General features: G+C 44.2%; 1 protein-coding gene and 1 long non-coding RNA gene across 3 annotated transcripts in view; one reads left to right on the top strand and one right to left on the bottom strand.

Moving 5' to 3' along the window:
* Positions 1–7,798, top strand: part of UBL3 (ubiquitin like 3) — a 63,239-nt gene extending 55,441 nt beyond the window's left edge. Inside the window, exons 3-5 of the mRNA XM_005501420.2 lie at positions 927–1,013; positions 5,543–5,620; positions 6,039–7,798. Coding sequence (XP_005501477.1) covers positions 927–1,013; positions 5,543–5,620; positions 6,039–6,091 — 218 coding nt within the window. The 3' untranslated portion in view covers positions 6,092–7,798. The remainder of the gene's footprint in view (positions 1–926; positions 1,014–5,542; positions 5,621–6,038) is intronic.
* LOC110358032 (uncharacterized) lies at positions 118–12,033 on the bottom strand. 2 transcript variants are annotated; one of them, XR_002412086.2, is made up of 3 exons: positions 11,839–12,033; positions 10,342–10,419; positions 118–854 (listed from the first exon to the last, which is right to left on the bottom strand). It is a non-coding gene; the product is annotated as an uncharacterized LOC110358032 (long non-coding RNA). The 2 variants fall into 2 exon arrangements; XR_010470016.1 differs by lacking the exon at positions 11,839–12,033 and adding an exon at positions 10,941–11,092.
* Positions 12,034–27,933: the final 15,900 nt, after the last annotated feature.

Genomic DNA, 27,933 nt, shown 5'->3' with positions numbered 1-27,933 from the left:
ACAGCTGTTGCCAGATATCTGGTCAGCTAAGAAACAGATGACACTGTATTCCTAGAGAACCTATTTAAATTCAGCATTTCAAGGTTTTATGATATTTATTCAGAAAGCAATGCACAGATTTATTTGTTGTTCACGTTGTGAAAGGGTACAGTAAAGAGTAGGAAAAGAACATTAAGCTTATAAATGGTTTATGACAACTTAAGCATTATAGGAAAATGCATGCTTGCTGTTCCCGAATCACTGTTTGCCAGACAAAAACATCCACAGATTGTCCTTTGAGAAGTTCTTTGCCATGTACCCGTCCATGTCCCCCCTGTGAGAGCCCTCTGTTTCGGGCTGCTCAGGTCACTGTCCACTCTGGACATGTCACTGTTTGGATTTGGCCGTCCTTGCCGCCGCTGGGCAGCCTGCAGAGCCTCCTCAGTGCTGTGGGCTGAGAATCATCTTTCAAATGATCCACCACATGTGCCCTGGCTGTGTGTGTGGCTGCTTTGCATCGCTGGGGAACAGCTCCAGTTGGGCAATTAACTGGTGAGGAGGAGTTCAGCTTGAGAATCTTCTGAATGGGAAGAAATAAAGGCATTTCTAGCCAAGTGGATATTAAGCCTCTGGAAGCAACTTGCAGTTATGAAATGTTTTCTGTAGGATTTGTATATGTGCTAAATATCTCATTAAATCTGTGAAGTTAGTAATATTTGTACTTGCAGGCATAAAATGGTGTTTTTCAATGCCCAATGTTAAATAATAAATTTAAGAATACATTTCAGGAGTGCTACCCTTGAATCATCTTTATCTTCAGCCTATGCTCTCTCTTCAGTGTTTCAAGCAGAAGCGTCCTGTTCTCAGTTTTTTTCCTGGGTAAAGATGAGATAAATAACAAAAGATGTTTTTATTACAACATAACTGTGAAAATTCTCTCACTTCAGATTGGGAAGAAGAGCAAGTCAGCAGTCCAAATATCTTGCGGCTTATTTATCAAGGGAGGTTTCTTCATGGCAATGTGACACTAGGAGGTATGAAAATAATTTTCATTATCCATATTATAACCAGGCAAAGAGGATATTTATTTATAGTGTGGTAAATACTACTTTACTACTCAAGATCGCAGTATGGCTTGCTATATACTATTTTTTCCTCTGCACAGAGTGACACTGTATTTTATTGTGTATTTTATTTTATTTATTTTTCCATCTTCCGACCACTAGTTGCTAAACTTTTTGGAGGTACCACCTGGTAAGTCAAGTCTCTTGCATAAAGAAAGAGTAATACTGCTATTCGTTGTCTGTCTAAATGGAATATATTGCTCTGCCTCTCTTACATTGCACTGGCAGGGTAAGCTTCTTCATAAAAATGTCTTAAGTATTTTAAAATGTTTGCTACAGGTTATGATAATGGGTTAAACAACACTTTAAATCTTAGTGCAATGAAGGAAGACACTCTATGAATGAGAATGAGGGGAAGCATTCTTGCTGTCCAGTGCTCTCCCAGGGATACAATTGCATAGTTATGTGAAAACAAAAGTAAATGGCTTCACTTCATATGCTAAGAAAATGCAATTCAACTATGCCCCCTTGTGGCAAGTTTTTCCCCACAATTACACATTTTGATGGGTATCTTTGATGGAGATTTGGCACAAATTTATAACAATAATCTATACTTTTGTAGATAAAAGTTGCCAGTGTGAATACCAACTATAGCAGTGATGAAATCAAATGACACTCTTCTCTGTGCCAGTTTAAAAATAAATTAATACTCCTACTTTCTCTGTATGTTCAGATTGTTGGTGCATTTGGTACTTGACTGCAATACAAAGAGGATAATATAGAACAAAATCACAAATGAAATGTTTTTGAAGATTCTTTTTGAAAATATTATTTCTGGACTACTTATGGTGGTCTTTCCTCCAAGAAGTGACTGGGATGATATAGCCATTGATTCACATTGTACCATTACGATGTTGGCTAGTGATGTACTTTTAGAACAGATTTACTCTCCATATAAATCAATTTTTAATGCTGTTATATATACAAAGAAGATCATTGTCAATTCAGCTGGGAGAACTCTGATATTTTTATTTACTCTTTAATTTGTATGTTTACCAGGTGCCAATGCATGCAGATAGTAGCAGTTGCAGTAGAGCTGAAAGAAAAATGTTAAGTCTTGGATCATCTCTGCAATTATAGAGATGCTAGTCTTACCTTACATCTTCCAGGCAAGGATAGCTAAATGGCATTTTCTTTGCCATTCATCTCTAGGTGTTACTCTTGACCACCAGTGCTTGTTCCCTTTAGTAACATTTGTCTAAATCCAAAACAACTTTGAATATTTGTTTAATATATTTAATGCATTGTTTAACGAGTTAAGCTGAAAAATATTAGCTGTATGCTGTTGTCTCTTGCGTTAACTCAGGTCTATGGATTTCAAACACTTACTTGGGTTCAGGACATTTTAGTTCATTCTGTTGCAATTTAATCATCATGATTTTACCCTAAGAATACTACATGTATATTAGTGTTTTTCAGAGATCTCTTTGTTGCTGTATTGTTTTAAGAAAAGAAAAAATCCCCCAAACGTTGGCTTACTTCAGTACTAATGAAGTTATTTGGAGTAAGGTTATAGAGCTTAAAGAGGAACAGCAGTTCGTGAAGCAGCCTGAAAAGAGTGTTGCTTTAGTTTGTGGTGTTCGTTATAAGTAACCCTAAGTGAACTAGTTATCTTTAAAAGATGGGGTGCAGAATTTCTTACTAAATACAATATTTAGTTTCTTAGACTCTTATAAACTTTTCTGTCTGCAGCTCTCTATAACTGAGTTATGGCCCTTAGGGTTTTATTTGCTTTAGGTGATTAGGAAATATTGACTGGAATTTGGACCTACTGTGTGCTGAAAGTCGCTTTATCAACTAGTGAAAGAAAAGTTTCCAAGGAAACAGTTTGGTGTTTTCTTTTTAATGGGAGCCCATTTTTGTTCACATTTAAAATGACATTGTAATGTTCTAGTTGTAACTTCACGTGTCTATGTAGTGTCGTATGAATTTGAGATTCTTTTAAACTAAGCAGCATCAAAAAATGACAAATTGATAGGAAAAAAAGCTGGCTTTTGGGTTTAAAATCTAATTTTAAAGGAACCATCTCTTTTGCCAGCTTCTCTGAATGGACTGTCACTGTAAGAACAGTAGAGCTGATGGCATTGGAAAGTAGTAAAGAGAAGCAGACCCCTCTGGAAAGCTGCTTGTGCTGCTCTTGCCCACAGTGCTCGCGCCAGAGCGTGGTGTTGTGTCCTGCCCGCGGAAAGGGCTGGGTGGTGGCTGGCAAGGCAGGCTCTGTTCAGCTTCCAGCAGGAAATTTCATCCTCTAGCTAAATATTTGGTCTGCAGTTTGCATTTGAAAAAATATTAAATAGGGAGGTAACACATAATCGACAGTTCTCTGTTTTTTGTTCTTTATTGCTGCCTTGCCGTAACACTTGTTAGATAATGGTAATGCCGTAACACTTGTTAGATAATGGTAGTTGGCAATGTTTTACTTATTTATTGGGGAGGGGGAAGGGTAGCCAAACCACCTTGTGCCATACAGAAGTAAATTCTGACAAAAAAAAAATCTGGAATAAAAGTGGAATTAAACAGGTGGGAAAGGAATGAAAGTTTAGTTTAACTGAGAGAAAGGGGTGAAAGAACAAAGACAAGAGCAAGAAAGGATGAGTGGGCATGGGTTTGGGTGCTCAGGCTCCGACAGGGTGCTCCAAGCAAGAAGCTGGAAATTGCTAATAACTTGTGTGAACTATGCGAACTACTAGCTGAAATAATTTAATTGAAATATTAGCATACTTTTACTTGATAACTGTAAATAATTAATCTTCACAGCTCGCTAATCAAGTCTCCTCAAGTGTCTTGATATTATGAAAGATGTCCCTAACGTGATTATTTTGTAATGTTTTGCTCTTTCTGTACTGGCTTCCTAGGAGTTTGTCATGAAGGCAGTCCCTTTCCCGTGAGTTTAAAAGACTGCTGTCATGCTCTTTGCAGAGTTTTCAGTTGTGTCACAGAGTCAAGTACCAAAAATACTTAATCCTTTTCAGACTTCACGTTATCAATAGCTCCTACTGGCAGGCACAGGCAGTGCTTCAAGTAAGCTAAGCAACGTTCAGATCTGACTGTCTGTGGGGATGGCTTTTCCCAAAGTACAGCTCCTTCAAAGAGGCTTGTGGATCTGTGTATCCCTCCACATGCTTACCCCTGTGTTTTAATCATAACTTGCGTTTTTTCAAACGAATACGTGGGCAATGAACATGATTTAATAGCAGTGTTGTAGCTAGGCTTGTATGGAATGCATGTAGTAAGCAAATACTAGTGTGTTTGTTGTCTGTTTGTTTGGTTTTAATTTTTTTATTCCTGAATTTTGAATCTATGCTGTAGTGATAAAATAGGCATTTTCATCTTCAGTTGCGTTCAGATTTAGTGGACATTCATTATTCATTTATTCATTTAAAATGCTGTGGTGCACTTCATGCGAAAATAGAAGATGTAAATGCAATTTGAGAGGACAAATTCTACTCAAGTCAGAATTTTTTGTGTATTTAGGGTTAAATTCTTGTTACATTTTTCACTAACTTTTTTCCCCCTATAAGGGGAGAGGACTAAACTTAGAATATCTTTACCTTACATTTCTCAGAAAAATAATCAAGAAAGATGCTGAATCTTAGGAGTTGGAGAGAGGAAACAAGGTTATGTAAAGAACTTGTAAAAATAACTCCCCTCCTCAGATAACTGGAATAAGTCAAAGTTCAGAATATTGAATCTGGTAATGAGAATCTGATAAATATAACAAACACAGAGAATCCTTTCATTTGAAGAAGACTAGAAAATTTGGTGTTATGCTGCGATACTCAAACCATATATTCAGCATTGTGTTGGTACACTGAAATCAGAATGTGAAAGTGATTATTTTAGTTTCAGAAACAAGCAGAATGAATTGCGTTGCTAAAGCTCACAAAGGCAACATTGTGAGAACTACCTTATCTTATTATGTTTTAAATTTGGTACTTTTCACATAGAGATGATGTTACAGATTAATATTAAAAGGGAAGATGCAGACATTTTGTATTTTGGAAAACCTGTACCATAGATCAAAGTATGTCTTAAAAAAATCTGTTCTGAAGTAGCATCTCTGTTTTGATGTCTTGGGAGTAACAATTTTGTGGCTGAATTAACCACTTTTTTGCATCCTTAACAATAAAGAGTTCTTAGCATCTGAGTCTTGGCATTAATGCCCACTTCTACTCAAAAGAGGAAAGCTAAGTTTCCTAACAGGAATATCATGTCTCTAAGAATGCAGTGTTTTAAGTGATAATTATCAGGTCCCAATATCTTGATCTACAAAACTTTAGCCAGAAACGCCTTTATAGATCTGTTTAATAAGCACTTCAAATCTAACAGTGTGAACTTTTGAATAGATGCTAATCCAATTACAGGTGGTTTAAATTGGGTGTTTTAGAGAAAGAAGACTCCTGTAATGTATTAATAAATCTCCCTTTCTCCTTTTGCAGCATTAAAACTTCCTTTTGGCAAAACAACAGTCATGCATTTGGTGGCTAGAGAGACATTGCCAGAGCCAAACTCTCAAGGTACGTTGTGTGCTGGAGGTGTTTCTTACTCAAGTGCGTGGCAAAGCAGTGAGATCTCTTGTAGGCTTTCTGAGTATTTCATAGTAGAGAAAAGTCCTTGCAGTCTTTTGTGAAGCAAGTAATGGAATGCTTTTTACATCTTTTTTTATAGAAAACTAAGAAATTAATTTTGTGCTTTACCATTTTTATAGAATGCAGACATTTCCTCAAACCTTAAAAGCTTTCGTTTTTATTGTCAAAAACTACTCGTGATTCATTTTTCAGTTATGTATGCATGTGTATAATAATAAGAAGAAAACATAATTTTTAAACTAAAAATCATTTTAAAAAACATACCTGTGTCAAGCATACTCGAACACATACCAACCTAATTACTTTAGAAATGGCATATAAGCAAAACTTTCTTCTTGCTCCACAGGTCAAAGGAACCGTGAAAAAACTGGAGAAAGCAATTGCTGTGTAATCCTGTAAACCCTGTTAGCTTTACCTGCTAAGTGTGATGTAATATAGTCTTTGTCTTTCATGCTGCTGGAATAGAAGGGGCCCTGCCTTGCTTCGGACACCTGTAGGAAGAGCCTGTCTGTAAATCCATGGAACTGAAATATTACACGAACACTGTCTCATTAGTTTGGGGTTTTTTTAAGAGAGAAATCTATGAACACTTTCATTGTTTGTTTTTGTAATTCCTGCTTACTGTTTATTGAATAATCTTACAGTACATCAGTTCTTGAAATAATTCAATCTCCAGAAAAATTAATGTGTTCTTTTCCATAGCAGGAATCATTTTGCTACCACAAAAATCTCCATTAACTGGATCTAACCAATCAAACTTTGTAGAGGCGATTTGCACTAAGTATGGTTGACAGTATATTTCTCATCAACTATCTCTAACAATATTTGAGAGACCTAGTAATAACCTAGAGTTTCTAATGCAACACTGAACACCAGTATGTCTGTAATTAAAACAAATCTCACTTATGGCCAAATCAAAGGAAAAACTGTTAAGTCCTTTCTACCTAAGTCAACCTTGGTGGCCGAACTGGCACAGAATACTAACTAAACCAAGTCTAACTATATATATTTTCCCTGCAACAAACAAAAAACTATGTGCCTGTAATTTAAAAGCACTCTGTAGAGGGCTGATGAAACTGATTCTTTTTTTTGTTATTGCGTGCACTCTGATCACATATGTTAGTTGAGTGCTTATTCCGACAGCACAAACAAGCGCAGAGAGTGCATTTCCTAGCCTTAATATGGGAGGGGTAATTTCCTGTAGTTCATAGGCTTTTATTATTGTGCATAAGTGTTAGCAAACATCATTTACTAATCAATTTTATGTATTTGAATATTGGCAATTGGTGTTTTTCAGACATTTTCTCATCTGTACCTTAGTGTCCAGTGTCATGCTTACTCATTAGAGACTTCAAAAGAATTACTGAAGTTTAAAAAGCAAAAAGAAAAACCTCTGCCATAGTACTAGTTTTGTTTCTTTATGTAATCTGCATTTGGTATTAGTGCTTGCAATGGTATTAAAATCAGAAGCTGATTTTTGAAGGCATACATAATTAAAAAGGATGCCATTCTTTTATTTCATATCAATAATTTAAACGTTGATATGCTAAAGAAATTTGCACAGCACTAAAGCATGAGCTAGTTTCATCTAAACCTGTAAAAAATAAATAAAAAATAAAAAATATAAAAGATTTTATATTTTTTCACTGGGAGGAACTCTTCCTGGGTGAAATTACAAATATGTGTAGAATATATTTAATAAAAATCTTATAAACTACATAACTATAGAAGTGAAATATAGATTGGCGTGTAGTATAATAGAACAATATTCCATATAAATAGCTTTAGCCTTTAAAAATGAGTCACAGGTTGACATTGTGTTCTGTACTTAAGTGTCCACAACTCTTACAGATGTTCCGTGTAATCGTTTTTTTCGAATGATTGGCATCATTCAAATGTAATGAGGTTATTTTATTCATTGTTACTGCTTTGATGAAATGCTTTATATGCAGTAGATTTACAAAAAATATTGTTCATACTGATCCGAATTAAATTTGTATAGAGCAGAGTTTTAAAAAAAAATTGTAAATAGCACTAAACATTTTCTTTCTGCAACCTGTACTGATAGACTCTTCTGTAAACTAAATAAAAGAATATTGTAGTGCATTTTGGTGGTGTTTTCAGGGTGGTAATTGGGTCTGTGACTGCTTTTAATAATAGTTCTTAATCTGGAAACTAAGTAAGGACAACATTTTATTTATTAAAAAAAAGGGGGTGGCAAAACCTGCTGAAAACTGAACTTATCACTTCACTTTTGTTTCCCTTTCACGTCAAAAGAAGTGACCTAGAGGGGTGTTTTCTGTGGGAAGAGAGTGCGAGCACAGGCAGTCACAGATGCGTAGCCCTGTCACACCCTGCTGTATGCCCAGGAATTGTCTGCTCCTGCCATAAAGCTTTTGTCGTCTTCATTTACTTACAGCGGGGAGCACGCACGTACCTCTGAGGGCGTTGGGAACGCCCGTGAGAGCATTATTGTGTGCTCATCGCCAAAATGAATCTTGGAGGGGGGGGGCGTTCCTTGTACTCTGCAGTGCGGTCTCTAAATAAGTAACTACAGGGACACAAACCTCCTCTTAAACATCAGCCTGAGAAAGCTACTAGGAGCATGTTGTCATGAAGCTTCCCGTTTCCAAAATGTTGACTGCCTAAGTGACCCAGGTTCAAATGGGAAATGGCTATGACAACAGCAGAAAAAGAAAGGGGCTGAGTTGGGACGTGTTATCTTAGCTAAACAGTCTTTCAGATGCGTTGATTTTTGAGAAATCAATGTTTGAAATGTAATCTTGGTTTGAACAAGTAGCTATGTACTTAGCGCAGTTTAAATACATGAAAATCCAGTAGCTTCTTGTTAAAATATTTGGCAAGCTTGGATAGCAAAGTATGTGGAGTTCCCTTTTGAAATGAGTAAGATGCATATATGCACGTGTCCAAGCAAATCCTTAAACACTGCTTGGTATTTAAGGTGTGAACTTGCCAAAATAACTCCTGCAGAAAGCAGATAGAACGGTTGCCTTAATTTTCCCTTAAATTGTCAGAAGTCTGCCCATTGCAGAGCATTTCTATTGTGGTGTGAGGCTGGTGGAAAACTGTGGGGCAGAATTCCTAAAGGATTTGTGATTTTTCTCCTTGGATGTTTTGTATTGTGGGTTGTATACTTGCCAAAACAAAAGCAGTAGCTCTTAATCCCAGATTCCTGTGCCTTGCTAAAGTTAATGCAGTGCTTCTCTTCTGATTGGAGTCAAGAGGATTCTTGCAGCCCACAAAGATTAAAGCCAGCTCTTTGCAGGAGGCTGTTGGGTGGTCTGATAATACATTGAAGAGTTTGACATTTGATTTTTCACTGTTAGATAGAAATTATATTTTCCCTATGGATGAGTTAATAGGTGTCACGAAGGAAGAGAAGGGGATGATGAATTGGAGCCCTACATATTCTGAAATACGAAGGGACCACATCTGTCTCCCATACTGCTGTGTGTGTTATCAATTGTAAATTGATATTCACATGTGAGGATTGATATCTGGTAGCAATGAAAGTACTCTAACTGTTATTTTCTTAAATGATAGCAAAAAAATGACTGGCGAAACAGTCTTTGGGATTAGCTCAGTTGCTGGAAGAAGAACGTACGGCCACTGTCATGGTAAAGGCTTTGCAACTGGAGAAAGAGTGATTGAGTTCAGAAGAGAAATGTACAGTGCTCTGAAAAAGCTTCTTTCCTCCCACAGGGTAAGGAGGGAAACAGCTGTTCCTGGGCTGGCCAAAAGTGAGGGGTTTCTGCTGTTTCTCTTTGGGAAGAAAAGCCGCTGTGTTTTGTGGTTCTGTCTGTGCTCTAAGATGTGTTATACAAATCTTACTTCAAGGAGCAAATAGGAAGATGGATATAGTTCTCCATCTAAAACTCTATCACTAACTTAATGCTAATTAAAGGGGTAAGTTTAAGCTGATGTTGGGTTGTACGTCCTGCGTAAATTGGCATTGAAACCATTAAGAGCAGTTGTACCATTGAAACTGATGGGACTTCTGTGCTTAAATCAGAAGAAATGCCAAGATCTGTTAAGATTCTTAAAAGAGAGTTCCTACCCCCTTTATTTCTTCTGAAGTACTTAGAGTATTTAGGAAGCATCTATCTTGGCCATCATTTATCCATATCGAAGTTATTTCCAGAGCACAGTAAAAGGCCTTTGTTGGTCAAGAGGCTGACAGTAATAATTCATTATAATAGTTTAAAAATTCTTGTACAGTAGTAGCATACTTGTCCTTCTGTGCCATATGTCCATACCTGTGATGGAGTTTACAATACAATAGCTAATTTGCTTACCAATTTATTATACTAGACTGTAAAATTACCATCTTTATGCTTTGAGTATTTCCAATTGTTGTGATTGGCTTATGCTTTTTTTTTTTTTCCTAATTGGTAAGTTGTTGTGGGTTTTTTTATTTTGGTTTGTTTTTTAAATTAATCTGGAAAAGGAATGACCAGTGAAATACAAAATAAAGATATTAAAGTCAAGTTCACAAAAAATAAGGAAAATTTAGTGGTACCTTAATCAAGCTCATGCAATGGATCACAGTAACAAATGAAGTTCAGTTTTGAATGTAAAGGAGGACATAGAGAAAGCAAAACCCATACAAGTCTGAGTTTTAAAATTACCTGGATTAGTCTGAGACTGAGTTCTGGGCATCATGGGCAAGCGCTTTGTGTTGCAAGTTCCTTAGGGTTCGGCAAATGCTAACAAAAATGAGACCACAGAAAGATTATAGAGAGATTGAAGAGAATGGGAGATAAAAATAGCCACAGTTATGACTAACACAGACAAAATGGATGGAGAGCTTCTATTTTTGTCTTGTAGCTTTATTGGCCCTGTTTTTACATTTGTCTTTAAAGCAGAGGTGACAAATTCAAATCCAATAGAAACGTTTTTCATTAAATCAATGGCACTCACTTCCACCAGAAGTAATTTGAGGAGAAAAGCTGAGCAGTGTTTAAAAGGAAAATGGATCATTGTAACCATGAAAACTGATAGACTTCCAGAATTATAATAAGCAGTGATGCCAAACTTTTTCTCAACAAGGTAGTAATTTTTGTCCTTCAGACGTTCCAATAACATTCGACGAAGAGCCCAACTTTTAGAGGGAAAGCACTTCTGGCACAGACCAGCTGCGCTGACTACAAGCAACTGCACAACAGGAGCCCCAGGCTGCGTGGGACAAGCACATCGTGTACCCTGCTGTGAGTTTATCTGTACGAACCTGCTGCCGATCCTGAGTACAGAAGTTGATGCCTCTTGAGTGGTGCAAGATGAAAGCACCCTGCTTTGTCAATTCGGAGGATGCTGAATTTATAGGTAGTAAACGTTTTGAATCTTCTACCAGAAAACACTCTTCAGCTACTTCTTTTTTTATAATGGAAGCAAGGTAATAGGATGAAACAGAACAATTTTGGTTTTGTGCTGTCTTCCATCTATTATTTGAACTAAAGGTCTGGAAGATATAATTGGAGAAATTTTAGGCACCTCCTGTAGGATCAGCCATCAAACGGCTGGTCAAAACTCACCTACCAGCAGCTGTCCGTGCCACAAAGAGCAGCTGTGGGGAAGAGGTGACCCCTGCCCACAAATGGGCAACTCCCGTCACCAGGGTGACGTGGCTGTGAATGAGAGCAAAAGGGGGTGGTATTTGGTCACTTCATGAGGCTTTCAGTTGTTTCCAGGCAAAAAAGGGAGTTGGGATATTGTGCCAGTCGTCATGGGGCAGAATAACAGAGCGGAATTACCTGTAGAGGTTAGGTTTTGAAAAAAATAAAATAAAAAATCCATGACGCTGGAAGTCAGCTGTGCTGGATGGATGATACTGCACTTCCAGACCCAGACAGAGAAATACGTATTGCTGTCTGTTACGTGCATCTGTCTGTTACCTGTGGTTGCTAAATTAAAGGAAGACTGAGTCTCAGTTCTTTAATTTCTGCAACTCACACGTGTCCCTGAATACCGGTTGTTGATCCCCGGTGCTGCTGAGGTGACGGCTCTGCCAGAGCAGGCAGCGGAGCTGGCAGGGACCTCGCACCCCGCAGTGTCACCCAGTGAAAAGTCAGCTCTGCGACTGCACACACCAGTGTGAGATGATGTCCTCTCCCTTTTCCTCCTATTACCTTTCCTTGGTAGGGAGGCCGGAGGGTTAACAGGGAGCATCTGCCATGGTTTATTTTCACCCTGAAGTAGATGGTGACAGATGAAAAGCACGTCGGTCTTCAGTGGAAGGAAATGTCAACGTGGCAAATCAGCAAGTGCCCAGGCAAGGGAACTCTGCCAAATCCAGGCAGCTCTACCAGTCACTGAGTGTTCTGCCCTTCAGTGATGTAAATTGGGTGGGTATTCTTTTGGAATGCAAGAATCTTCTCTTGCACTCTTGTGTTAACTAAGCGATGTTGGCCATATTCTTTGGTTCCTGGTCACCCTGATTGCCAGCATCCCAGGAAAGACCTCCTCTCAACAAACAGATATGGAGGCTGCCTCAGACTCTACTTCTCATGTCCTCTGAGCAATGACCATCTCTGGCTTCATCTCCAAAGTCTTCAAGCTTCCTGTTGTTCAGATTTTCTCCCATCCTGGTGGTGCTGCCTGCAGACAGCAGTGATCACCACTGGACACCTGCTCTACTGAGCTGAGTCCATGGCAAGGGCTGGAAAAAGATGTCACCAATGCAGATGAGGTGTGCTTCTGCAGCACACTCTGCTGAGCTGTGCACAGGACTCCTCCATGGCCACGGTTGGTGGTGGGTGGTCTGAACTGCCTGGAGTAGAGAAACACAATTTGAGCTTCCAAGCTAAGGGCAGGCCCCACCATTCATGACACTGTGGCCAGTTCAGCTGCATCTTCTTTCAAGTTAGGCAAGACAGTGTTGCAGCAAAGAACCTTGCTGGTGATTGAGTTGTTAAGAGCTACTGTCCCTCCTGCAGCAGGAAGGCCATAACCCTGGGGGTGCTCTTCCAAGTCTAGTCATGAGAGGAGATGTGGGTCTGCTCAAGTGGTGCCCAATAACAGGATAAAGGGCAACCAGGCACAGACCTGAAGCATAGGAGGTTCCATCTAAACATGAGGAGAAACTCCTTTGAGGGTGACAGAGCACTGGAACAGGCTGCCCAAAGAGGCTGTGGTGTCTTCTCTGCAGACATTAAAAACCCGCTTGGATACATTCCTGTGTGATCTGCTCTGGTGAAACTGTTTTAGCAGGTGGGTTGGACTAGATGATCTCCAGAGGTCCCTTCCAACCCCAATCATTCTGTGATTCTGTGGGTCATGAGTACCATTAGTGCTGCCCTGCTGCTGAGGCGAGCACCACGCTGGCATGGGGCTGCCCCTGACAGCATGGGAAACAGACAGGGAAACAGAGCATGGGGAGGTGGTTTGGGACCTGACTGCGGTTCTGTTCTCGGCTGCTGGAGCTCCTTGTCACAGTGGGGCAGGGCTGGGACCCCCAGCCCAGGCTCCAGCACCCTGAGCTCTCCTGGGAAGGACTTGCCTGTGGGTTGCCAATGCAATTTTATCATCTTGAGGATTGTGATGATGAGAATAATAGTGAGCTGGCTGTTGGGAGGCTGGGAGGTAATTGCAGGGCTGGGAGTCCTGAGCCAGCCCTGTCCTTGGAGAGCTGCTGGGGAAGTGCGGTCAGTGCTGATCGCTGCTGCCAGCTTCACCTGGTTGCACAACTGCTCGTCTTTCCTTCCAGCCCCTGGTTCAGAAAAAGACCCTATTTACCACAGTGCTGCATGGCTCAGCCTGTCTACTGAGGACCAGCCACATTGCCTTCCCATTAGGCCCACGACCATCACTTACACCTGAGCTGGTTGCTCCTCCAAGGCAAAATGCTCCCATGAGGTCCCTGTGGAGGTGTGCTGCCACCAGCAGGATGGGGAGACTCGGGCTTCCTGAGGGTCTCACAAGGGACCAGGTGTGAGCCTGTGGCTTTCATTTGCCTCATTGGCCCATCAGCTGCTGCCGCACAGTGAAGCCATTGGCTCCCCTTGGGCTTCGTCCAGGTGAGGACTGAAGGGCTGGTGGGGCTGACGGGTTGTCTCACTCTATAAAGACATAGTTTCTTCTGCCTGGTGGTTAAAAGCTTTGAGGAGGCTTTTGTTCATGTTAAATATCATGTGAGTGCTTCTGTGCTTGGCTCTTTTAATCAACTGAAAATTAATGGTTGAGCCCCAGAGACTGCGGCCAGGCACTGAGAAGCCTCTTGTTACCTCTGGAAATCAAGGCATCTGGAAGGTGTGGTGACTTGCTGCCTGCTGTGTGCCAAACCTGCCTTTGAGGAGGGCTGTCTTGTCAGCGGTGTACGTTTGTGCCGTGGCAAGGCTTGCACACACAAGTTCAGGGGCTGCATAAGGAAACGTTGTAGAGATGTTGGCTCGATGTAGTGGTATCCGAGTCTCTAACTCCCCTTTGATTCAGCAAAAAACTTTCACCCCATTTCCTGGAAAGGGGAACTGGTGTGAAGGGTTATTCGACTCCCTTTTTATAATCTAACAGTTCTGCTGGAAATAGTTGGCTGGAGTATAGGTTTAGGTATTCCCCTGTGCTCCAAGAGGGAAGAGTTGGCCAACAGAAAGTAAACATAGAGATTCCTTGCATTCTCCTTAGGGTGAAACGTAGCTGCTGCCAGGGAAAACCTGAAGGGTTCCTCTGATCCCCGCAGCCTGATTCCAAAACCTGGAGAGACACCTCTCCTTTCTCAGGCGGCAAAATGGAAGCAAAAATCATGTTGATGACGGTGAGTCAGAGCAAACACAAGAGCCTTGAGATAATAAAGCTTCTGAGAGTACAACATAATTGGCATCTAATGCACAACTTACCTTTTCAGCTGCTGAGAGGTATTTAAATGTGAGTGGTTCAGTTTCTGCACCTCTGGGACATTGCAGTCGTTAATGCCTGGGACATGTGTGAGAGAGGGGGAGACAGAAGGTGACCTCCCTGTAAAACATTTAGGGCATGCAAACGTAGGGGACTCCAGTAGCTATGAACACTCCCCGACTTGCCAGACCTTTCCTCAAGGAAAACCAGTGGGATTTGCAAAATCACGGACTGAAGCTTATTATCTGCTGAGTGAGAAGACGATGAGATTTCATGGCTCTCCAGTGCCCCCAGCCCCACGCAGGGCAGTGTTGGGCAGCCCCAGCCGCGCTGGCACCGGCGTGGGCAGGAGGGAGCCAGGGGCTCAGCAGCTGCACGGTGCAGCCATCTGTGTAAGGATGTTTAAATTAGAGGTGCATGAAACCCTAATTGCACGGTTTGGCCAAATATGTCGAAAGGTTTTTCAACCAAAATTAAAACAAAGTACTTGTGGAACAACAGGAAGATCATATATTTAGCTGCCCTGCAGCAGAGCTGCAGTCAGAGGTGCTGGTTTCCAAGGCAAAAGGTAGCATGGTTAATGGAGGGGGAGGGAAAACTGCTGAGTGCAATTCGGCTGGGGAAGAAAGCAGGGTACCACAGTGTCTGGGCATCAGCATCAGCAGCGAAAGGCTTGTTGTAAATAATGCTGCTCCCAGCACTTTGGGATTTTGCAGATTGTCATATTGAGGCCAGATTGATTCCTGGGTACAGGTGCTGAATTTTGACATCTGATAGTCCTTCACAACTGCAGTTCTTGAGCTTATTTCTTTATGGAAGTACAATTTCTATGCGTGAAAACAGCTTTGTTTTAAGAAATGCTCCAAGGCAGGAGAGCTGGTTTTATAAGGAAAAGCAGAAGTGACTTCTGTGGGGAGCAGAGGCTGTGGCTTTTCATCTGACTTTTTGCCAGCTCTTGATGATGTGCTCACAGCACCTGCAGATCAGAACTTCCCTTCCTGTACCTACTGCCATTCCTGAGTGAGGATATTTGTGCTCACTGTCATTTTCTTCAATGTGCAAGTAAGGTCTCACCAAATGATAAATACCAAAGCAGGCACTTTTATTAAGCTTTACAGTACTGTAAAAATAGCTTGACTTTTTGTCCTAGTTTTGGCATGAACACAGTATTTTTATACTGAAAACCAGAAAAAAAAAAATCATCTGTATGATATACTAAAAGTGCAGAAGCACAAAATAGATGCTATTATTCATCTCTAGACTCAAAATCCAGCCCTAGTGTTTGAACCTGATTCAACAAAAATTTACTTCTTCCTATGTGGTGTCCCTCCTTTACACCTCTTTTATGTACAGAGTTCACTTCATCAACAAGAAAAATCACCTTTCTGTCTATCATAAACTCTTGGTAATGCTGCACCATCAATCCTGCCATGCCTGGAAGGGGAGCCGTGTCTCCTCCTGGCTGCTCCACCGCTGTTCCCTCTGGCCCTGCTGGTCCAAGCACAGACAGAGGCCGGGGTGGTGACCCTCACCGGCTCCTTTGGGTCCGGATCAGACACCAGATGTGGCTGCCAGCGTTTCAGGTGCTATCACAAAATTACAAATGGGCAGGTCTCTGAACTTCTTTAGACACTACAATAATTTCTCCATTTTGTATCTCTGCGTGGATCCTGTGCCACTGTATTTATATCGTCTTCTTTTTTTTAATGTAGGAAATACACTGTATTTGTTTAGCCAGGCTGCAGCAGCAGGAATCAATCTTCTTTCTTCACATGATGTATGCATCTTTTAGGATGCAGTTGTGTGCGGAGTAATAGCTGCTAGCTCTAATGCGGTCATTACGAAGCAATCACAGCAGAGAACCACATCCCTCCAGTCACACAGGGAATGGGAAATGAGACTGCTGTACTCCAAGCCAATGCATAAAATGCTCTTGATTATAGAAAGAAAGGTGGGCCGATGTGCAGGTACATCACATGATGACTGAGTTTGGGCTGGTGTAAATGAGCATCTTGGAATGCTGGGGACCAAACTGGAGGGCTGTTGTCTGCTCTCACTAGCAGCCATCTCACAGCCTTACTCTTGGTTTCCTCTTCCAGTGCATCGTCTCTTTTGGGCCTTTTGTATTTTGGTTATGCCAAGCCACAGGACATTATTCACGTGCTATGAGAAGAGAGCAAGAGAGATTTTCCTACCAGCATGCGAATACAAGTCTAAGCTGATATGATATCCCTGCTAGGAAAAGAGAAGATAGGAAAGGAGGTGGCACTGATTTTGCTCTCCTGTGTTGGTCTTTTAGTGTTTTTTTTCTGCAGCTGTCTTAATAGCTGAGGATCTGCCTCATATAAATACATGAAGCTCATGTGTGATGTGATGCTGTTGTGTAAATTGCTCTGTCAAATCTGTCGGACCAAAGGGACCTGAGGAACTGTTTGAGCGCTATGGCTGCCTGATAGATTTTGCTCAGTCCTCCTCAGCCCAGACTACCCTGGGATTTATTAGCAAGGTGGAAATCGCCGTACAAATTCCTCTCTTTCCTTTTAAAGCTACAAGTTGTGACCGGGCTGCCTTAGTTGGGAACCACTTGGCACTTGCGTGCTTTCTCTGAGCAGGCATGTGCTAGGCTGCAAATACTTAGGAAATCAGAAAGGCTGACTGTCATTTGTGTGAAGGACCACATGTGCCATGAAGGAGATTTCAGCGTTAGCAGATGTGCAATTTGCATGTGGATGGAGCCTTTCAGTGCCTTTGTGCTGACAGCGATGCAAAGGGCTCCCAGCCCATTGAACCTAGAGGACTCCCGCGTCATTAAAATCAAAAGTGATTCCTATTAATGGATGCGGCATGGAGCATCCTGACCGAATATCACACAAGGGTAGCAACTGCAAAAGGGTTGATCATGGACCCAAGACCCTTTGGAGTATCCTCCAGAAAAAATTGGAGCACAGAGTGCTGGAGACCCCATGTCGACGCAGCTGTTTTACAAACTCTAATTATCTGAAACTTCATTTTGTCAAGCTACCCTTGTTGCAGGAAATGATAATGCACTAACAGAGGTAGCCAGTGCAAGGCTATTGATTTTTGGGGGTATGCTGATAAATGAGGAGCACAGGAAGCAGACTTGGCTGGTCTCCAAGAATTGCTGATAGATAGGAGCAGCAAAAAGAAAAAGGTACTGAGAAACGTGGCCCCATCTGAGTCCCACAGTAGCTCACGGAAAGTTTTCTGTTGACTCCAGTCATATTTTTTTGCATCTAGCCCATACCAAACATGATGAGAGCTGTGATGGAAGTTTCCCACTGAATGAGTTTGCCCCTCTTCTGAATTCAGGAGATCTCAGTCCTTTTTGAGACTCGAGCCAAGTCCCTCTGTGATGGGGATCCCTCTGGATGTCCAAGTAAGTCAACAGCCAGGTTAGGTCAGTCTTCCCCTCCCATAGTTTTCCTTTGAGGACCTCCTTAAAGGAAGGGGAGAGTTGTCTTTCTCTTGATGGGTTGCTCTTTCAGTCTACCTATGGTGCAAATGCAGCCACTGAGGGTTCTGGGGACAGGTTTATCTGTCTAGGTGACAGTGGTGATGTTACATTTTATTAAAAAAACAAAACCCAAAACTTAAAGCTTTGTCATGTTCAATGTCTTCAAAAGAAAGCTATTGATTTCAGGAAGACTGTTATTAGCACAATTATAAATAATTACAGAAGAGAAAACAACATTTGTGGAGGGGAGGGAAACAGTTAGTAGTGGCAGCCATTCAAATCTACACCCTGATTTCCTTCAGCAGGTGCAAAGTGCAAAGTCATGCATGGTCTTCCTTTTTGGAAAGTCCATTAATATTTTGCTTTGAAACATGCTCCCTTTAATAGAGATCAGCTCTGAAAATGTACCATCCACTTCTTACTCTCTGTTGTTGTTAGGTCTGAAGAGCACAAGGTAAGAGATTTGGAAGATTTGCCACCATGCTCACGTGAGTGTAACACCATGAGTCCATAAGTACAGTTTCTAGATGACAACTGTGCTGATCTTTGAAAGGTCATGGAGATTGTGTGAGGTTCCCAACACTAGGAGAAAAGCAAGAGTTGCACCCATCTTGATGAGAAAAAAGTGCAAACAGACAAAAGTATAATCCAGAAACTACAGGCTGGTCACCCCGCTCTTTGGTCCCCAGGAAAATCATGGAGTGACCACTCCTGTATATGATTGTTAGGACATTCTGGTCTGGATTCGTGGCCAGCCAGATGGGTAAAAGTAAAAGCCTGGTTGGATGATCAGGCTCATGGGGTGAAGGTTAATGGGTTGTGCTCTACCTGGAGCCCAGTAACAAGTGGGGTACCACAGGGCTATTGTGGGACCTGTTCTGTTCAATGTCTTTACCAACAACCTGGAGGAGGCAACAGAGTGTACTTGTCCAGTTGACAGGTGACACCAAACTGAGGGGACCCATCAATATGCTGCCATTCAGAGAGATCTAGGGAGCCAGGAGGAACATATCAGCAGGAACCTCATGAAATTCAACAGGGACAAATGCAAAGCCCTGTCCCCCTGCAACAGCACAGGCTGGGGGGCTGCCTGGCTGGGAGAAGCTGGGCTGAAAATGCCCTTTTGCCTTGTAACCGAATGTCCACCACGAGGGTGGCCAGGCCTCAGAGTGGGTTGTCCTCAGAAGTTTTCAGGACCCATCTGGGCCCCTGGTAACCTGGCCAGATCTCACAGCTGACCTTGTTCTGAGCAGCAGGTTGGACTAGAGACCTCCTGAAGTCACTCCCAGCCTCTCTCCAGCCCTGCCTTGGATGATGGGAGCTTTGTGTGACAGGTGGTAAGGGCCACTGCATACTTAAAAGCTTTTACCTTCTAGATAGGAGCAAGGCAGGCAATCCATATTAAGATAAATGCAAGAAAGGCCAGTCTGAAAAAGGACAATTTATTTTCTCCGTTGTGCTTAGTAGTGTCTCCAATTCAAATGATTCTGCCAAAAAAATACGTGGGTAATGAGACAAAAGTATGAGGTGGTTCGTTTCCTATCCGGGCCATCTTTTTCCTCTGGCAGGTATCTTGCAGCTTCAAAGAAATTGTACAGCTCCAGCTAAACCGCCCTTACTTTCCTGTGCATCCTCTGCAAGAAAGTGGTCTCCGAGCCCTTGAATCAATACATTCCTTCCTGTCCCTCTGAGATCATTTATCTGCAGTTGCTTCATCACTCTTCCTGCAGACTGCTGAGCTCATTGGTTTCCCTACTGAGCTGGGCACCTTGCAAGAAAGTGTCAAATTCCCCTGCCCCAGCTCAGTTTGCTGGTTCAAAGGCATTTCCCTCTTCTGTCACAGCAAAGTCCTGTCTCTGGAAGCTGCAATTCATTCTACTGCTCCATCCCCCTGCAAGGCCATTTGCCATCAGTGACATAACAAGAACACAGTTCCTGATGAATAAATAAAACCTTCTCCACAAATGACCCAAAGTGCTGTTAGGCTTCACTACAAGCCCATGCAGTGGAAATCCAATGTTAACTTTGGAGGGTCGAGGCTGGGGCAACGCTGGATCCCCCTCCTGCCCTGTGCTCTGGGACGGGATGCCCTTGGCTCTGCCCCACAACCTTGCTGCTCCCCTATTTAGTGCTGCAACTTCCTGCAGCAGGGAGCAGAGGTCACTGAAGATGCTTTTACCCCCTCCAGCAAGTTTTAGCTACTACATAACTGTTTTTTGAGCCATCTGATGACTTTATGTTATACCTTGATATAATGTTCAAGGAGCCCCTGTGGAAAACCCTCCCGAGCTCCACGCATTTCTCTCTGGATGTGTGCCCCATGCCAGGGGACACCACTGGCCCCTCAGCTCTCTGCCCGCAGCCCCGGCCCCTTGCAGGGCTGTGCTTGCTGCGTTGCTGCTCCCAGGTTCTGCAGCAGGGGTGCGGAGTGGGGGCCGGATCACTCATGGGCACGTGGCACTCACTGTGGCTTTCAGAGGGTCAAATGATTCACTTGCCTGCTTGTAACAAGATGGAGAAGAAAGCCCTGGTGCATTAAGAAGAGTGTGACCAGCAGGTCGAGGGAGGTTATCGTCCCCCTCTACTCTGCCCTAGTGAGGCCGCATCTGGAGTGCTGAGTCCAGTTCTGGGCTCCCTAGTTTAAGAAGGACAAGGAATTACTGGAGGGAGTCCAGTGGCGGGCTACAAAGACGATCAGGGGCCTGGAGCATCTTTCTTATGAGGAGAGACTGAGAGAGCTGGGTCTGTTCAGCCTGGAGAAGAGAAGGCTGAGAGGGGATCTCATAATTGTTTATAAATATCTCAAAGGTGGGTGTCAAGAGGATGGGGCCAGACTCCTTTCAGTGGTGCCCAACAATAGCATGAGAGGCAACAGCTGCAGACTGAAGCACAGGAGGTTCCATCTGAACATGAAGAGATACTTCTTTACCTGAGGGTGCCAGAGCCCTGGAACAGGCTGCCCGGAGGGGTTGTGGAGTCTCCTTCTCTGGGGATGTTCAAAACCCTCCTGGACACATTCCTGTGCAATCTACTCTGGGTGAACCTGCTTTAGCAGGTGGGTTGGACTAGATGATCTCCGGAGGTCCCTTCCAACCCCAGCCATTCTGTGATTCTGTGAAATGCATCGGTTTCTGTGAAATGCATCGGTTTCGCAGCAGTTTGTGCAGCAGAGCCACATCATAGTGTTTCAGGGACCAAGGCAGCAGCTTCCCACCACAGCAGCCCCAAGTATCAGTGGGCACGGACAGACCCAGAGGCACCTCCAGATCAGGGGCAGGGGACGAGGGGGCAACCGCACATCTGTATCTCAGCCCTGACCTTTCCCTGACTGCTGACCACGTATGCATGGGAAGGTTTGTCCTGGCACATCCCTCCTAGGGGTGAATTTCATTCTTGATGCAGAAGGTTTCCCGAGCCATAGGTGTTGGCTGTGTGGTGAGAGTTTGGCTCCAGGAGGCTGTGCTGGCACATACAAGCTTGAAAATTTTCCCTCACCCTCATAATTGACATAATTACCTAATTACACGAGTGAGATGTCGACTGAGATTCATGTCAAAGGGGAAGGCAGGAGGATGGTGGCAGCCATGTGAAGTTCTGGCTGAAAAGCAAAATCCCTTGACTGTAGCTTCTGCTTGAAGACCAGGAAATTTCCCATTTTATCCCTGCCATTCATCTGAGACTCTTCCATTTTCTGATGTCCCTGGTTTTCACCAGGAACGGACCAGAGGTCCTGGCAGAGGCCATGCGTTATTTTGTTATTTCACAAACACAGAAAGCCCATCAGCGTGCACTTCCCTGGCCCCGGCAGCTGGGCACGTCGCTGCCACGGAGAGTGTCCCAAAGACAGCACGTGGGTGTTGGGATGCAGCATGTGTTTCACCTCCTACAAACCATGAAGAAGAGGGAGAATATGGGGAGGAAATCCGTCCCAGCAGCTTATCTTACTCACATGCAAAAAATTATTTTATTGCCTATTTAATGCTGGCAGAAATGGCTCCAATTTGGAGGGTATGTTGGGTGCTCACAATCTGCCTGCGGAGATGGGCATGGCTGGATGTGATGACTGCAGGTCATCGATCTCTGCTTCTCTGCGTAAAGTCTTGACGTCCATACCAGCAAACTGTGATGAGAAACAAAAGTGTGCGGTTGCAAACGCCACCGGCAGTGCTGAGTATGTTGGCTGCAGTAAAGCAGAGGAGCACTGAAGAGTGGCCGCTTCCCTGCCTGAGGAGCAGCTCCTGGGTTTTGCTCATCTATTTTTAAAGCACATTTTATTGAGACTTTTATATGTGCAGCGGTGCAGAGCTACAGCTGAGCTCTGAAGAGAAGAAAGCGTTTGGGCTTCCGGAAAGGCTTCGCTGAAGATAAGGGTCCCAAGCGAGGTTCAGAGGGGCTTCTGGCCCCTTCCCTGACTGCTGCTGCCCCAGCACAGCCTCCAGCATCCTCTTGCACCTGCTGGCCTACTGACCCTGTGGCTGGACACCGGAGATGCTGGTCTCAGTTCATGTCTCTTAAGGGTATTTTTTAATTTACTTTTTGATCTCTTTTACTGCCATAGGTCTAAAACGCTGCCATCACGTGAGCAAAACCTCCTGTGCCTTCCTCCAAGGAGAACTGCGAGGTTTGGTTTCCAATGGGCTGTCCTCAGGGTAGAGGAGATCATAGAAGAGTTTGGGTTGGAAGGGACCTTCAAAGCTCATCTAGTCCAACCCCCTGCAATGAGCAGGGACATCTTCAACTAGATCAGGTTGCTCAGAGCCCCGTCCAGGCTGGCCTTGAATGTCTCCAGGGATGGGGCATCTACCACCTCTCTGGGAAACCCGTTCCAGTGTTTCACCACCCTCATTGTAAAAAATTTCTTCCTCATGTCTAGTATGAATCTCTCCTCTTTAAGTTTAAAACCATTACCCCTTGTCCTATCGCAACAGGGCCTGCTAAAAAGCCTGTCCCCACCTTTCTTGTGGGCTCCTTCTAAGTACTGAAAGGCCATAATAAGGTCTCCCTGGAGCCTTCCCTTCTCCAGGCTGAACAACCCCAACTCAGCCTGTCTTCATAGCAGAGGTGTTGCAGCCCTTGGACCCTGGCTCATGTTCGCCGTGTGGGGTTGCAGGTGAACTGTTTGAAGAGTACCCTGGGGTGTCCCCCTCTGGTCTCACAAGCAGAGTGGGAAGGAAGGAAGCAGAAAACTTCAGCTGCAGACAGATATAGGGTCTCTGGGCTGGGGACCACCTGCATGTTGTTGGTGTAATTTTGCTGTGACTGCTGCCAGATGGAGCAGAAATGAACACAGCAAGAGAACAATTGCTCTGCTCTTTCCCCGAAGTCAAACACATCCCACAGATGTGCCATGGGCCACCACAAGCCTGGCAGGCAGCAATGCCATCCCTTTGAAAAGATGTGGTTGTGCATGGGGGCAAGTCCTGCACCTCAGCCTTACTGCTCCAGGCAACTTGTGTCCTTCCCTCCTCAGTAAGATGGATAAAAAGGACAGAGCATGGTTTGTCTGTGACTCAGGTGATGCACAGCTTTTCCTGCAAGGCAGGATGAGCTACATAAAGCTTAACTGACTGTTTTTTCAAGGAAGCTGAGCATGGGCGGGCAGTGGGTGGGCTGGGACTCAGCACTGCACGAGTGAAGGTCCTTCTGGTGGTGAGGAGGTCTCTGGGAGGGTCTCCATAACACCAGAAGTGTGGAGAGTGGGCAGATGCATAGCCAGCATCCCCCCTCCCCTGAGCCTGTGGCTGGCAGACAGATCCCCCACCCCAGGGCTGGGTGGGGGCAGAGGGTGCCAGCTGAGGAGCACGGGACCAGATTTATGTTTAAAGTCTTTTCCAGCCTTATTTTGTGTGGCCCTGCTTCTGTACTTCGGGTGGATTTATTTGTCAGCCACGGAAATAAGAAAATCTGTGTTATTGGGAGATTTTTATTGCCACATATATGTATTGTTTGACCTTTTCCTCTTAGTTGTCCAAAATGTGCAGTGAGCCCCAGAGCAACCTTTTCACATCATCATAGAAACCGTTGCTGTCATAGCATGAAAACTTAATTTTAGCCTAGATTTTTGAAGGAAGGAGGCATGTAAACTCAGCTAGCTGTCTGTCCATCTGTCTCACTGATCAGGCAGCCAGCTGGGTCTGCCTGCTCTCAATGGCTTCTGATGCCATGGATCAACCCTAACTCAGCCTGGCAGACAGGTGATGGTCTCAGCAGTGAGAAGCTCTTACAGGTGATGCGAAGAGTGACAGCTGTGTGGGTGAGATGGATGGAGACCTGAAGTGGAAGTAAGTGAGTGAAAGGAACATGACCGAGGTTATTTGTTGCTGGTTTGATCCACCAATGGCCAAAGCAGGGAACTGGGGGGGTGTGACACCAGCGCATGGAGATGGCCCATCTCCCACTGGAGTTACTGGGTAGGAGCCAGCCGGGGACAGAGGAGGGAAACAGGACATGAGTTATGATGTAAGGAGATGAGCAACTGAAGGGTGAAGATTTTGGGCCCAGCTTGGCAGGAAATCAGGCTTTGCTCCCTCTGCCATCCCCAGGAAAACCAGCTACTGCAAAGCAGAGCTCAGGCTGGGCAGCTGGAAAGGCGGAGGTGGGGGAGCAGCTGCCCAGGGCTGGCCCAGAGGCCACCATTATTTCCCCATTATTTCCCCATGGTCAAATCAGGGCAACACATTCACATTTTGTGTGAGGTCCCAGGGACCAGGGCTTCGCCCCCCTCCCCGCCTGCCCCAGCCTTGGGGATCTGCCTGCCTTTAGGAGGCCACACGTTCATTAATTTAACTCCTGTTGTGCAGGCTACAACTGCAGCTTGGGAAACCCTGATTTATATTGCCAGTGAGTGCCAAGCATGGCAAATAGAGGCCACGGCACCACTTGGCACAGAACAGGGAAGCAAATAATCCTTTTTTCCCCGTGGAGGGAGTCTCTGAACTCAGGGAACCCCAAGGTTCATGGGCTTCATGTGGCAGGCGGATGGTGGAGTGCAGTGAAGAAGGGTTTTCTCATTTTGAAAATGATATTTTAAATAGCTTACAGTAACTCCTGCCCCATTTATCCCCTTTTCTGTCTTTCTGACCCTTTAAACACGTAGATTTGTTTTAAGAAAAATCTTTGTGAGATTTTTACCCCCAAATAATTCCAAATCTCATAAATTCAAACACGCTGCATATTTTGTTTCCAAGCATCATAAGCCTCACAGTGATGCTGCAGGGAGAAGCACATCTAGATATTACCAGGGCTTGCTTTGCCACGTATTGCTGATTTTATGGAGATAAAACTCTGCTGCAGGCTGTGCTCCAAAAGCCCATGGTGTAATGGTGACTTTCTCTAAACTGTTATTATAACATTTTTAACAGATCCCATGTGAAAAGTAACCTTCTCTGACTTATAGACGCCATTTTGCTGTATCCAAACATCTAGCCAATATTTAGACTCTTGCAAGCTATTTTCATCTGGAGAGAAAACAGCCCCAGGATGGCATTCAGTGTATTTCAAGGGTTTCTTCAGCTGTTGCTTAGTATTTGTGTCTGTTGCCTGTTGGTCTTCTTTACATCAATTTTTAGAGTCATGCCTGTTCTCACTTATGAATATCCAGGCAAACCCACCCTTGTGGTTTGTTGTCTGCCTGGGCCTTGTAATGATACTGCAAGAAAGGAGCTGCATACATCTTACGTTTGTCTGGAGTGGCGGCTTTTGTGGCAGTTGACATCAATGGGACCTCCAGGCTCCACTGTGACAACACGTAGGGGAAGCTTTTCAAGGGCAAAAAGATGACCAGGTTGTAGGTGGTCACCCCCTATGAACCAGGTGAGGCTATGCCAAAAAATACAGGTTTGCAACCCTGAAAGACCTTTTAACTCCAACAGACGAGGCCAGCTTTGCATGAATCTGGTTGCATAATGTGACCAAACATCGGGGCCATTCAGAGGAGCAGCCTTCCTTTGCCAGGACTTGCATTTCCGGAGCCTTTTTCCCTTCCCAAGCCTTTCAGAATCAGTGAGGTGCAAGGCAGACTCCCGGGATGAACCCTACCACACGCAGGGGGTTTAGGTACCCAGCTGCATCCCCCTCCTGGGGCCTTCATGGCCTCTTACACTAGTGCCCATCACTACAATGATTTTTGAAAGTAATTTGAGGCAACTGTACATACCCTTAGTTTCATAAGAAGCAATGTCATGATGTGGTGGACCCAAAGCCCATGGCACAGGACAATGTTGGTGGAGATGGGGACACAAAGGGGGTTGATCTGAGCTTCCTGTGGTCTTGCAGGGGGGGTCTCCCAGACAGACCCTCCTCTTCCCACCTTCCCAACCCAAGCAGTTCCCAAGTGGCAGCAGCGCTGCAGACCAGCTGTAGGGATGTCAGATCTCACCAGGCTGTGGGAGGAAGTATGCAGCAAAATCAATGGGCAGCGTCCATTTACTGCAACGGACTTAGGTTTGGGTCAGTGGGTTTCTTCCTCCTATTAATCATCGTTGCAACCCACTGTGCAAAGGCAGTGCTGGAAGCGAATAGGGAAACAATCCCATCCCTGCAGAGAACAAAGACAACCCATTAGCAATGCACGCAATGCTCTCTCGCTTGCATTTGCTCTGTCTTTTAATTGTGATATGGGTTACACGCGAAGGAGGGGCTGGGCTCAGTTTATATATCCATTTTTCATTAAAAGGATTACTCGGAAAGAGGTGTCCCACGCATAGGCTTCACTGATTAATTCTTGACATTTCTGAGAGTCGGAGGTCTCCCCATGCAATTCAGCTTCCTGACAACCTTTTCTTCTGGCTTAACTAGTGCTGAAATTAAATTTTAAAATTACCTGGTAGTCCACACAACTGCTTATGGAGAAGTCTGTGTTTGCCTGTGATGGGAGCTGGGTGAAGGCTCCCATCCATGAGCCACAAACAGCCTGTTATCCCCTGGTCCCCCCAAAACCCCTGCGGGAGGCAGCTGCCGTATGTGCTCCCCCTGCCCAGCCTGGCTGGTGTCTGTGCTCAGTGATGGGGACCGGCCAAGCTGCCTCCACAGGTGTGTGTGAACCAGATTTTCAGTTCCAAGGGGAATCTCTCACCTGCCCCTTCCAGCAGAGGTTATTGGCACCGAGACAGGGAATGTCACTCGTCTACCAGTGTTGGACCCAGGTGCAAGTCACAGGTGCTGGTGGGGCCAGGGCTTGGTGAGACCCAGGCGGGACATCCACAGGGCTTGGCTTCTGTAGGGTTGAGGGGCCTGTAAGTGAATAATGAAACTGTTGGTGATTAATGGACTTTTTAAATGGGGCTAGAACTTGGAGGCAGTCCAGGGAAACACAACCATGAGACACAAAGGAGCTATGCTCATCAGATCAATTATTCATTGCTGTTTTCCCAGCTCAGGTCTCTTGTTGACCTGGTATCACTGATGATGAAGAAAGGCCTGCAGAGAATAACTGGCAAGGTGCAACCGAAAGAACAGAAAGTTTGGACAGAGGCTCAGCATGCAGGTAAACATCATGTCAAATGGAAAACAACAGGAAGAGGCCAAGATTGAACTGGGAGATGAAAAATGAGGACAAGCTGAAAAATCTGGTGAAGAACTAATGGCAGTGGTAAGAGCTGTGAAAATGGTACTAGGAGGAACTGAAGCCTAGAAACTCCACAAGGACTGGAGGGTCCTCCCAACATTTTGCTGAAGCTGGAAGTGAGCACATCTAGGACAGCTCCACTGAATGGGTCAGGGTGCTGGAGCATGAGAAACGGCAGCACCCCAGGGATGGGGACTGTGGAAATGAGCCAGCTGGAAAGAAGGCTGCCAGGGCTGGAGCTGGAGAAAATAAAACATGATGTGATGAGGGAAACAGCTAACACAAGAAACTGCCCTGCTACTGAAGAGCTGAAAAAGACAGCTGTGATGATTTGGATGCGTGTCAGGAATGGCT

Source organism: Columba livia, chromosome 1 (genome assembly GCF_036013475.1).
Source record: "Columba livia isolate bColLiv1 breed racing homer chromosome 1, bColLiv1.pat.W.v2, whole genome shotgun sequence".
NCBI classification, from domain to species: Eukaryota; Metazoa; Chordata; class Aves; order Columbiformes; family Columbidae; genus Columba; species Columba livia.
Note: the sequence above shows the minus strand (reverse complement) of the source record. Positions and strands in the feature narration are given on the sequence as shown.